The sequence below is a fragment of the Xenopus laevis genome, chromosome 1L (assembly GCF_017654675.1).
Source record: "Xenopus laevis strain J_2021 chromosome 1L, Xenopus_laevis_v10.1, whole genome shotgun sequence".
Lineage (NCBI taxonomy): Eukaryota > Metazoa > Chordata > Amphibia > Anura > Pipidae > Xenopus > Xenopus laevis.
In genome coordinates, this window is record NC_054371.1 from 187,817,216 (window position 1) to 187,830,837 (window position 13,622).

The following is a 13,622-nucleotide window of genomic DNA, read 5'->3' on the forward strand; positions in this document are numbered from 1 at the left end:
CGCCGACTCATCGGCTTCTTTAGGGGCCCATGGGAAATGGAAGGGAGGGGGTTACTGTCCTAATTGGTGATACACTTACTTATTAGGATCTCTGAAACAATATTGGTCACGCCGAATTATGAGACACCTATTAAGTGCCGAAGGGTACGAAACGCGTAAGGTGGACCATGTGGGGTCAGTATGTATCGCTTTTTTAATGTAACTTAAATAAATATTTTTGTTTCAACTATTTGAAAGCCTTGGGACCTATATCTTTTGATATAAACTCTTTTGTACGTTGATTGCCTATGGAACTGGGGCGAGTCCCTTTGGCTTAATGCATATAGAGATTAATTGCGACTCCCATTCAAAGATTGATACACGCCGAATTATTGGCATTAGGCCAACCACTTGTCCACCTAGGCAATTTTAATGGTATGTTTTTATGGACAAGGTCCAGCATTGACGTTATATAACGCAGAAGTGTGGCACAAAAGGGTGCGTTTTATTTTTAACTATTGACTTATTAAAAGCTATAGTTTTAAGCTATGGTGAGTGATATAAGTGTAATGCTATAACTATTACTATTAATAGTGGTCTGAACTGGGTTGCTGGGAGTTGCAGGGCAAGTGTTCAGGCTATCTGGACTTTTGACTCTCAATTGTTTTAGTCATTAAGGTTTGTCGATTGGCGATTAATCTCATTGCGTGCCACAACCCTAAAGGAGAACTAAACCTTACACCTCGCTCCATGCAACCTCTATTCTTTTTAGAAGTCTGCATGTCTGCTGAGTTGCACTAACTCTGCAGAGCTGCGCAGCAGACTTCAATGGGGCCATCTTATTTGTCTTATTCAGTTAGAGCAGCGACAGATCTTGAAGGAGCATGTGTAGTTCATTGATGTCCGGAATTGTCTTCTACTACTCCCACACGATCAGTATCGGCAACTGACAGAAGATGGCACCTTTGAACTCTGTGTTGTAATAGAAGCATTTTTTATGTAAGAATGGGTTGGGTGGTGGTTGTACAATGGTAACATTTTGCGGGTTAGGTGTGGGTGTGGCTTAAGGTTTTGCACATTAGGGTCGGGTGACAGTTACGTTTTTCCTGACCCCGTACATCACTGCAGCAGCCCTATGCCAATACAGATACATGCCACTGAAGCTGTTCTGGAGCCTTCCAACTTTCTTCCTCTGTCCGCAGTGACCAGCAGCTTTGAATTACTCACTAGAGATATAACATATAGTAAACAGACTATGAAAGACCGGCTGTATCCTGTGGTACTAAGTTATCAACCTCTTCTCCCTTTCTGGAAACCTACTGACAGAGATATAAAGTGAAGGTTAAAGACAAAAACTCATGGCAGCATCAATTAGTGATACCTGAAACTGATCCTATAAGCATTGAAACCTAAATGTTATATAAAATACAAAGATAGCCAAAATAAAAACCCAAAATACAGAACTCACAAACAAAAGTTTCAAGTTGTTTTTATTATAAAAACTGTAAAATTCACTTTGCATACTACCTTGGCAAAAAAAAGTGTGAATCATACTTAAAGGGGAAAAAGTTTTTTCAATTAAATTATTCAGGGAAAAGTGTGACTTTCACAGGACCGTAATAATTTATGAAGTGAAAAAATATTTATGATAGAGTATGATAAGTGAGAAAAATCGGGGGAAAAAAAGCACTATTTAAGTTTACAGCAGTAGACAAAATAATGGAAACCATTGCAAATTGTTTTTACATTTTTCTATGCAATTAAAAGTATTTTTTTACGTATTTCAGACTGAGCTGCCAATACTTGGCTGCAGATACTTTAATAAGTGCAAGATTCGCTATCTGGCAGATCATTATGGCATTCACCAGGCATGGGCACGCTGTAGTTATCTTGAAATTGTCTGAGCTGCTGCTTATTGCTTTCATCTTCATTAAAACATTTAATAAATTCATTGTTGTTTCTACAAGCTACAGAATACAGCAATCTGTCCCTACAGCTGTTTTATGGGACTTTGGGGATTGCATTTCAACAACATCTGGAAGCAGCAAGTTTCCCAGCACATTTCACACAAGGTTTAAGTTCATTAGGAGTAACAGCAGTACAAACCAAAGCACAAAGGCAGGGACAGATGGACATTTAACACAATATGTCCATTAAATGTAAAATAGAAATGAACAAGCCTACAAGATCGTAGATACAAAACAGAATATCCAACTCTTACCAAATCTCTGCAAACCTTTATTGTATATTATGACTGGTGGAAAGACCAATTAAAAACTGAAAGCCAGATGGTGTAATAAGTTTAAAAGCTGGTCTTCACATCTCTAGAGACAGGTAATATGGCCCATTGAATCATTTTTAATTCTGAATATAGCAATTCAGTGACATTATGTTTAGAAAAAGTCAAAGGAACACCATGAGGAAACTAAGACAATAAAAAGCCACTGAAGGCATATTATATTAAAATATCACTCGCCCCTTTTACTATCTCTGCATACAGTCCAAAGTGCCCCAGGTGGACAACCCTGTTTATGACCATGTCTCAAAGGGAAAAGCAAGTTTGCCGTGTTTTTAGAGAAAGTTGTGGATGCTGTTTTGCCCTGTCAGACAGGGTGGTTTAACCAGCTGATACCCAAGTGCTTTCCAGCTCGAAAAGTGGGTAACAAAAACATCAGTAGTCATCCCCTTAACTACTATGGCAATCAAGTGACAATTGCCGGAACCAATAAATGCACCGGCAGGTCCAGTCAACTGTCAAAGAAATGAATAGGGTTTATTCCAAGCCATCATGCTAATAATAGCCCTAACCAAAGCAGTGCTGTAAACTGAGTTTGCAGATAGGATCTATCAAATGTAAAGCAGAATTCTCCATTACAAAATGTAATCTCAGCAACAAAACAATGCCTTGTCAAGAGAAAAAAAGGAGCTATTTGGTATGCTGTTGTGGTATATTTAGCGCCACTGAAAAAAACAGCTTTTACTAGGGTATAATTTAAGTTCAGGTATTGTTGGAACAATAAAAGCCAAAGGAGACCTGAAACCTACATTGCCTGTTGTGTTATGGACTGCCATCACAGTGTCTGTGCATTGGAGAATTACAGCCAGTCATAGCCACATTGTTTCCTCAATATGTTTATATAACAATAAAACCTTCACAAAGCAGGTTGAATGGAGACAACATATTATCCACCATTGCCACATGATCATTCCTTTGGGTTATTGGAATTTGGACATCCCATTAGAATCTTATAAAAATCATCATATCAAAGAATTAAAGCCACTTCAAAATGCAGCCTACAAAATGTTATTGTATAATGATTCAGCTAATTTTTTAGTTTGTTTCCATTATTTTGTCTATCTCCTGCACCTGGCAACACTTCATTTTTTTAAACAGTACTGCAAAAAAATAAATAAATAAAACAAGTTACCTTTTCCCTTCATTCATTAATCAGACATACAAAAAGACAGCATGTGCATGCCACCTAACAGCTCACAATAAAGACAAATTTAGAATTTACATACAGTATTAATTTATTCAGAAATGTTCACTTAGGTCATGTAGAGACTTTCTGTCTCATTCATAAAAGAGCAGCCATCTTACCTCAAATACCAGAATATACAACATATAGCATAGCAAATGACTACTTTGAGGAAACACAGTCCATGGAGAACTATCCTGGGCAGCAATTTACCAGTAACACAGATTTCCTATTCTTGCCGAGCACAAACTTGTGCAAATTGTTACACCACAGATATTGTACCTATGCACGATGGGAGCAAAAACCATTACTTCAGAAAGTAACTGAAGGGTCAATTCTGTCATGCAGTAAAGCGAGGCTAGAGACAGTCCTTGATAAAAATTCAGTAGAAACCACAGGGCTGTGAATTTCACAGTCACATGGTTAGTTGCACACTTAAATTGATTCACAATTACTAAAACAATACTTTTTCTGCATAAATACCGGTTATCCCTGATGTGGTTATGTCAGTTAGTCTCCTAGAACATATTGAAACGACTACATTAAGTAGGGTTTATGGTAACATCCAATATTGTACAGGGGGATAGAATCCGTGGATAAGGATTATTAGATTAATAAAAAGTCCATCAAAGAATTTTCTTTGCTACTGAAGAGGTTTATGTAAAATCTTTCTACAAATATTCTTGCAAGTGTTTTTAATGATTTTCACTTTGTTGGTCTCCTGCAGTAAATGATGAATGGATTTGTTTTTTAAATTATGGCTTCCTAGACAATTCCCACTAAAAGTCAAATATATTTACAGCCTTTGTCTTATATACGTGTCTTTTAACAATATACATTAACAGATTTAAATAATACATCAGTTTTCTTATAAGTTCGTTTCAAACCGAAGTCACCAGATAAGAACCAGAGTGCCTTTTGGGGCTCTGAGATCCACTAGAGTCTGTTGTTTCTGTTTTGGAGTCCCGTTTCTTTGTACTATTAGTCACTGGGGTGGGAATCTGGGAAGGTCGTGATGTGCTGTTCTCGCCGTTGCTTTTTCTGGGGCTGGGGTTATAGTTAAAGGGTGTGACTCGCGCTGCAACAGTTCCACTTGGCGAGCTGTGTTTGCTGGAGCTGCTTGAGCTAAATGCTGTACGCTCAGCAACAGTATTTTCATTTGTCTCTTGCTGGTTGTTTATTAAAGACTTTGGGTCAGTTCCCTTAGTATCTAAGCCATCCACTTTAATAAATGATTTCTGTCTATTTTCCAGCAAAGGTACATTCCCATTGCCCGAATTGTGCCTGGTATGGCAATCCTTTGCTGCCTCTTCCTTTTGACCCTGATCTAAAACATTATCAATAACTGGTGGAGAGTTACCAGTAGGGGACCTTCCCGATCTTGGATTATTAATTGGGCAATCCTCGATCCTTACCCATACATCCTCAGTTTTAGAAACAGCAGGAGCCATTTGGTAAACTAAAGTTTTAGATTCTAAACTACAATTGGACTCCGCAATAGTACTTGATGAGCCATTACTGGGGGTCTCAAGAATTTCACTCTCTTTTATTTTTCTCCAAGTTCCTTTTGCAGAAGACGAGCACTCTGATCTAGGTCCTGGAAAGGAACATACCTGCTGCTTTTCATCTTCACTCTTTGCTTTTTCACTAGATTCGGATGAAGCAGAAAGAATGGATGATGAGCTTCCAGTTCTTCTCCACGTACTAACACGAGGAAGTGAAGATGAATGTTTACTGTGTTCACGTTTCCACGTACCTGATCGTGTGATTGGAAGCCTGGATGGAGACTCTGAATGCGATCGACTTATGTCATGACGTCTGCGGCTATCCCCATGTTCTGCAGCAGGATTCAGGTTGGGAGGCATTTTTCGCCATCCCCCAGCTTGAATGGAGTGCGTTGATAAAGCCATATCGGGAAGAGAGGGGCTTAAAGCAGGTGTCTGAGTTTGAGATCTTGGTGGAGAATCTGCTCTTGAGGAGGAAGATAAGGACTCAAATGATGCAGATTCTTCCAGTTTCCTCCTTAATGTAGGGCTAGGTGCTTCCTTAATAAAGGTAGACTGGCGCACCAAAGCAGGTCTCTCGGATCGGTCAGATTCACTTCCGCTGGATTTTGTGGAGGACATTCTAGACAGTTCTACTTTTTTGTTTGAGCCAGTGTTTACATTTTGGTTCAAACTCTTTGATGCGGATTCACTTCGAGGTATACTACTATGAGTTTTGGGCAGTCCTGATTGTTTGCTAAGGTTCGGTTGACTCAGCTGCCTCCCTGGGGATGTATAAGACATTCTTCCTGAGCCAGATGATTTTGTAGATGCTGTACTAGGTGATGTGGTCCTTGGCAATTGCGAAAATTTGTTTGGGGGACTTATTCCATTTTTACCAGGTGAAATAGAGTTCCGACCAGGAGACTGCAACGGTCTGCTTAATGGTTGTGGAGATGGCCTTGAAGAAGCAGAATCTCTAGATCCTGACCTGGAGTTTCCTTTACTTGATCCACCTGGTGTTGATGATGGCCTGCTGCCATATACCAATTCTGATTTTAAAGGTTTTGTACCTTTGGGTGAACTACTAGAACTAGGGTTTTCATTTGAACCTTTCGATGGTACATTTTTAAAAACAGGCCCTTTCTTTGATACAGGACTTGTGCTGGGAGAGCTAGCACGAACACCAGGAATATGGATCATTGTTCTTCCACGGGAGATGGAGGGCATATTTGTTTGCACTGATTGTTTACAATGACTTGAGAAGTCTGAGCTGGAACGTGATTTCCCTGTTATTAAGCTCTTATAAACTTTCTTGCCACCTTTAATTCCTTTAGGTTCCTCTTCAGTTTTTTTATTTTCGAGTGCACTTTTCTCAGCTGGCTTTAAAATTTTTGGCCCTTTGTTACTAGTGATAGTCTTTTCCTCCTTGTCTAAAGTAAGATGGAATGGGGATCCCAAGGAAATTCCTGATTTCAATGAAAGAATTGAATCAGAATCTGAAGAGCCTTGTCGGGAGAGTGAACCAGCAGCAGCAGCTTGATGTAAACGACTCACTATTGAATTTGCACCTTCCTGAATTGCTTTCCAGTCAAAGTTTTCAGAGTCTGGAGAAAATGCATTTTCAGAATCAGGGCTTTGAATATCTCTCAGATCCAGTGTAAGATCTGGTTCCTCAGCCAAAATGCCACCAACACTATTTGAACGACTTTTCCCCCCTTCATTCTTAATTTTTGAAGGCTTCCTTTTCTTGGGCATTGCAGAACTTATGCATTCCTGTAGCAAATCATCTTCAGAGTCTATACTCAAAGAACTGAGAGAACTGTTCCTAGAAAAACACACTGGTGTGTCCTCCACATGAAAAGATTTAGGTGCATACCCTGAAGTTTGAGGTCTGCGCAGTCCTAGCTGTGTTTCAGATGTTCCGGTTTGTTTTAAAGGCTCAGTTTCTTTATTATTGTTCTCTTGATCAATATCACTTAGTGAACTCAAGGATGAATTCCGAGAAAAGCAAACAGGAGTATTTTCAATGGCAAAATTCTGCATTTTCTCATCTGTAGCACCCCCTCTGTCTTGCGTTCCTTTTGCTGCAGGAGAGAATGAAGTTGGTTTTTGTACTAATGCTTTTGGTTGATCTCTTCCTCCTAAGCTCTTTGGTCCAACCTGATTTTGTTTACCCCTCTGATTTATAGCTGGATTCTCATTTTTGTATTTTACTTTTTGGTCAGTATCCTTTGTTCCCTTTTCTTTTCTTAACTCTGCCTTTTCTTTGGAAAGATCAATATCGTCATCTTCAAAATCTAGGGAACTTAATGAATCATTTCTCGAGAAACAGTATGGTGTCCCTTCAATTGGAGTATAATGGTGAGGGGAATCAAATGCAAATCCTTTAGTTTTCTCTTCATTGTTCGGAATCTTTTCATTTGCATCTTTTGAGGGTTTTTTATTATTCTGTTTCCTTGGATCACAGTACTGGTTTTCACTACTAGGGCTTAGTTTTGACTCTGTATTTTTCTTTAAGCGTTCTTTGAACTCAATAGTTTGTGGCATAGGTTTTACTGGTGAGGTTGGCTTATTTTTTTCAATTTCCTGCATACTTCTGCTGTTACATGAGGACGTTCCAGCTGATGTGTGGTTAATCTGATCCATTATTTTTTTTACTCTGTACGGTTTGTGACTTTTCCCTTTAGGCATTGCAGAATGTATGCATTCTGCAAGAATATCACCTTCCTCAGCTTTATCCTCATCAAGTACTGAGGTAGAAGGATTTAAATGTTTACTTGCATCTGTCTCATCTGTACTCCTTCCCTCAGTAGGAATAGTGTCTCTCTTTTCGAAGTCTGTGGACAGTGAGACAGTATTTGGCTGATCATTATTTGCCAGTTCATTTGGTGGGGATTCTATTGTGAGATCACTAAGAGATGTTGCAGTCGAAAAATTTATTGGTGTTCCTTCAACACAGTACACTCTAGGCATATCATCTGAATTAGTGAAATTAACATGCTTTTGAGTCTGAAGTCTATTTTGAGAGGAAAGTAGTTTATATACAGGTAACTGACTTGGTTTTCTTGGAACTGGTGGTGGTGGTTTTCCAGACGTTGGCTGTGGAACTTTCTTGTTTTTCCTTGACAGTTTCCTGGGCATAGCAGAAATTATACATTCTTCTAGTATATCAATATCATCATCTGTGTCGTCAAGCATATCTTTTTCTTGTTCTGATCTTTTATCTTCCTTTTTATTTTTATTGTCTATAACCTCCTTTTCTGACTCTGCTTCATTCCCTTGATCGTTTTCCAGAACAGGTGGCATAATTTTCAGCTCTACATCTTTCTGAATATATGGTTCATCCAGACTTAAAGCACTAAGACTGGATGCACATGAAAATCCATCAGGTGTACTCTCAGTATAAAAATGCAGCAGAGTATCTGCTTCCTGAAGCACTTGGACTCTTTGAATTGCAGAATGTACTGCTGTCGGCTTTGGAACTTTTTCCCTTTCTTCACCAGATACTTTAGGCTTACTGACATCTTTTTTAACTTGCACTGTTTGAGGAGGTGGTGGTGTTTTACTTCTGCTTGGAGGCATTGTTTGACCAGGGCTATCAGGAAGATCACTAGGGCTTATAATTCCACTAATCATGTGCTCACTTGCCACAGAGCTAGCTATTGAGCTAGCAATAGAATGACTCTCAAAACTATCCAATGAGCTCACTGATGTGCATCTACTAAACATTAAAGGTGTTTCTTGGACATAATGTTCTGGTGGGCTTTTAGGTGTTTGGGCACCACTCTTTGATGGTGACTTAGCACCTGATGAAAATTCAACAGATTTTTGCCTGGATGAATCAGAGGGTGAAATGTTAGATGTTTGGAGTCTGTTGTTTTTGGTCCGTGTATGGTGTACTGATGAACGGGTTTCATTTACTGAACTATCCTTGGAGGCTGCACTCTGGATTTCTTTAGGCTCTGTTATTTGAAGAGTTTTATTCGATTCTTGTCCCCTTGAACTTCTTTCCCGTCCTTCAATCTCATCTTCAGCAGATGAGAGCGAAGATAAAGAACTGCCTCGTGAAAAACATATGGGCGTATCTTCAACACAATATGTTTGAATAGTCTCTTGGTTAATAGAAGGTGGCTTGTTAGAAATTTGTTTTGGTCTATTTAGCCCAGGTCTGGATTGAGCAGAGTTAGGATGAAGTTGATTTTGTCTATTGGAGTTTGGTGATGGAGTTGGAGTATTACTGCTGGATGAAACGTGCTCTTTTTTGGGTTTTTGCTTTGAGGGGTTATTTGAATATGGGAAGGATGGTTTCTGTGCTGATGAAGGAACATCTGTAGAATACTTTCGGCTGTAATCAATTGGCTGTTCCCCGTGGTGTTCTTCTGAGGCATAAGGTTTAATATTGTACTTGCTTTGTCTTGTTTCAGTTTCATCTTCCTGTTGTTCTTCCTCAGAATAGCGTTCACTAAAATTTGATGTTTTATCGTCATCATAGTCATCAACTTGACAATGAGTTTTGGAAGCCTTTGAATTGTTTGGGAGATTAGAGCTTACTCTAGACTGGTCTACTTGGTTGTTTGTCCCCCTTGATCTGGTGTAAGCAGGTGTATTTTCTGGTTGGTTGAAATGGAGTGGGAAATTTTTATGCTTTTCTTCTTTATTTTCAGTGTAGGAACTATATGTTGTTTTGGTGGTTCGAGGCTGCCTCTGTTCACTTTGTTTCATTTCACTGTCTATTATATGCTTTGGTCTTGCCCACCTCTCATTCTGTGTTGGGCTTTGTCTACCAGAATTCAACTGCTCATCTGAATATTTCAGACTATAATTTATTGGTGTATCTAGTTCTGTATCATTATCATCCATGTGGTTTGCACTCTGAATTTTGTGTGCTAGGCCTGCAGGATACTGCCCATAACTAAAAAATTTACTTTCATCATCCTCAGAGTAAGACTCTACAGATGGTTTTACTTGGCCACGTTTCCCATACCCTTCTGTGCTGCTGACACTGTTTAAACTATCATTTGATGCCATTTTGTATTCCATTTTCATAAATGCTACAGGACAACCCCTCGTGGAACTCTCTGCTTTAGTGAAAGTGAATGGATTTGATTGGGGGTGATTGCTGGAAGGTTTCCTTTGTGAATTTCTTTCATCTGACATGCAGTGCATTTCAGAAGCAGACCCTGAACTTCTGTCTTCCTGGACCAAGTGAATATTTGATACCTCATCCATAACTTTAGAAATCTGAGCTGTAGTTGACAACTGTATGCCAATACGCTTGGAAGAATTTCCAGAACTTTCAGTTGTCGAATGGTAGTTGCCGAGACCTGCTGTTCTTTCCCTGTCTTTTTCAGGCCTGCTACCATCCATAGTTGGTCGAGGTGAAGATGACCCTGGTAGCACAGTTGTATTAATATATGGAGAAAGAACAGTCAAATTACCAATACTAAAATTGTCTGAGCGGCATATCGAATCATCATGCCTGCTAGAATCCAAAGCATACTCGCTGCACAAGTTCTGCTTATGCCTTTGTTTATTGCGGTGGGTGGTTTTGGGGCTTAAATTATCAATATTGTCAAATGTCTCAGACAAATGTTGTGCATCTAGTTCCGCTTCCAATGCTTTCTGTTTCCGAACATGAAGAGATGGCACACTTGAGCCAGGGGACATAATATTGGCATCCTTGTATTTTGCCGGTCTGTTTGCCATTAAGTTTCTTAAAGCTGCAGCACTGCCCATAGCTATCATCTTGTGCTTTGAGTGGATAAGGTTTTTGAGCATGCTGACTGCCCCCATGTCCCAGAGGGCCTCCTGGTCTTTCGCATTTCGTGCTGATAAATTCCACAGGGTCCCACAGGCATTGCTTACAATAGTCAAGCTGTGTGATTTCAAGTGCTGTAGTAAGGTCTGCAAACAGTTGTTCTCCCTTAGGATTTGTCTGTAATTTAAACACAAACAAAAATACTTAGGCTAAACACACTGGCAAACAATATAACATTTCTAACAGCCTTAAAAAAAGTTGCAAGGAAAAACAAAACTTGTTAATATCAAGTACATGTAAACAATAAAACAAAGCAAGCACTGGTAAATAGTTCAGCCACTATACAATATATGGATAGAGTACAGTACTGAAAGAAAAAAAAGCAAACAATAAACCAACCTGTGGTCTTCATTAGTAGCAATCAAACTGGACACATTACGTAGTATTCCACCTCCACTCTCAATGATGGCCAGAGTATTGGTTTGACTTCGGTAAGTTAATGTGCTAACTAGAAATGCCAACGCCCCATCTACAGAGCAGATATCTGCTTTATTCTCTGTGCAGTGAGCTGACAAATTCCACAAGGCACTTAGCACACTTTTCAGAGTGGACTCCTATTAAACAGAAAAAAACACAGAATGAGCTTTATAGTTTAAAGGTTCCAGAGATTTACTGTGGGAAATGCGATAGGAAAACCTCTGACATTCTTTATATACTAAATCATACTGTACTGGTTCTACAAATAAAATGGCAAGGAAGAGTGCCATTGCATGTGTTGTGTCTTTTACCTTCTTTACATCCAGAGCACATTCCATTAGAGCCTTCACACTTCCCACCTCTCGAAGGGTTTTTTTGCTGTTCACATCTGCTCTCCAGGATAAATTCCTTAAAACACTTGCAATAACCTACAAGAAAATAAATCATAAGCCAAAGCAAATGCCTGAACACAGCAGTATCAATTTTACTGTTTTTAAATGGTCACTCAAAGTTTTTTTAATGATCAGACCTTACTTTAGTATATCTATGATACAGATCTGCAAGTATGTTTGAAGTGTGTTTAAATAAAGCAGATTTCCCTTTCCAATTATTTTCCATTAGAGCACAAAAAACAAGGACATAGATGACTGGGCGCACAGAATATACCTCCTGCTTAGACCATGCATCATAAATACAAATGGGAGTTACCATATTTGCTGCCTCAGGAAAGATCTCAAAATATTACCAGCCCAAGGCGATTATAAATAGACTGTACCTGTTTATTACTGTGCAAGGTCATTTCTTTAGGACTGGCAGCTCCAACTTATAAAAGCAAATGCACACCTAAATCATATGCTAGTATTTCAAGGAAAATAAATGCTAAATATTTAAAAGGACCTCCACCTAAAAACTGATTTTGCATAATAATGTATCATTCCGATATACATTAATTAAAACATATTAATTGTTTTAAAATTGTTTGTAAAGGTATTTTGTAATAAAAACAATATCTGACAGACTGCTTACTTCCTCTAAACTACTGTCTCTACTGACTTCTAAAACAATATATCCGAAGCAGTTGATTGAAGTCAGAACCAAAGAACAGGGTTCTGACTTTACAAAATACTGCCTTTAATGGCAAATACATTTACAAATACCTATAAAACAAATGAAATATTGATTATATAATGGAAAATTACTTGGCATTACATTTCTTTCATTTTGCAAAAAGCAGTTTTTAGGTGTAGAACCCCTTTAAGGTGAAGGAATTAATGGGTCATTATACACCTAAAATGAACACAATAAATAAGACTTGCGTTGAAATTACATTATGTCTATTTTTAATTGTTTGTTTAAAAAAAAAAAATCAACATTTTCCAGGCTGAAAGCTATGGGCAAAATCTTAATACCACATCTCGCAAGTGTCAATCCCGATGATGTTTCTTTTCCCACTTGCTGTGAGCATGCCCCATCCTACACAACTACTGCTGAAATATCTTAGTGATCACATTTTGTTGCCTGGAATCTTAACTCCAGTAGTGTGTCTACTGGGACTAGTAGATGACGTAGTCCCTTTAAACAAAAGTTCAAGAAGGTATGGGATGCATGGCTAGAGGCATGTCTAGAGGCAGATGCTCAGGTCTGATAGTACTAATCAAGCAATAGTATGCCAGCCACAGATAACTACCCAATGAATTCTGCTGCATAAAATTGTATGCCATAACCGTGTCCTTCTCACCCTTGACTTGCTATAACTATTTTCCAGATGATACACTATGATGTTGCATAACCCTGCTTTTTTAACTGCCACAGCAATGCTCGTTTATGTTCATTGTTTGTGTTGCTGAAAAAATACACAATGCACAAGTAAAAACCTTTAAAAAAATATTTTCCTATTTTTTGCCATTATAAAGCACTAATTTGACGCAGGAATAGACGCATGTCATTATTTCAAATGGGGCTGTACTCACTCAGGCGCGTGTAGGCGCCGAACGCAGGAAAAATGCAGCATGTTGCGTCTGAACCTGCGTTTGGCGCCTACACGCGCCTGAGTGAGTACAGCCCCATTTGAAATAATGACATGCGTCTATTCCTGCGCTCCCCTGCGGCTGAACGCCAAAAACCGGAACGCAGGGGAGCGCAGGTCAGAACGCTAGTGAGTAAGAGCCCTTAGGGTATGGTCACACCTGGAGATTCGGGGAGATTTAATCGCCTCTTCTTTGAGGTGACTAATCTCCCCAAACTGCTTCCCTGTCTTCCGCCTGCTACAATGAAAAAAACGCTGGGCTTTGTTTTCCGAAGTCGCCCTAAGATGCATCACGAGGAAACTTCGGACGACTTCGGAAAACGAAATGCCACAAGTGCCATGCCGCAGGCGTTTTTTCATTGTAGCAGGCGGAAGAGAGGGGAAAGCAGTTTGGGGAGATTAGTCACCGCCAGGCG

General features: G+C 39.2%; 1 protein-coding gene across 7 annotated transcripts in view; it reads right to left on the reverse strand.

The window, feature by feature from the left end:
* Positions 1 to 1,452: 1,452 nt before the first annotated feature.
* The window catches only part of apc.L (adenomatous polyposis coli L homeolog), an 82,243-nt gene continuing 70,073 nt past the window's right edge, over positions 1,453 to 13,622 (reverse strand). For 5 of the 7 annotated variants that reach the window (XM_018243443.2, XM_018243426.2, XM_018243435.2 and 2 more), the window contains 3 exons: positions 11,492 to 11,608; positions 11,103 to 11,317; positions 1,453 to 10,880 (listed from right to left, as the gene is read on the reverse strand). In XM_018243443.2, coding sequence (XP_018098932.1) covers positions 4,340 to 10,880; positions 11,103 to 11,317; positions 11,492 to 11,608 — 6,873 coding nt within the window. In that variant the 3' untranslated portion in view covers positions 1,453 to 4,339. 7 annotated transcript variants of the gene reach the window in all.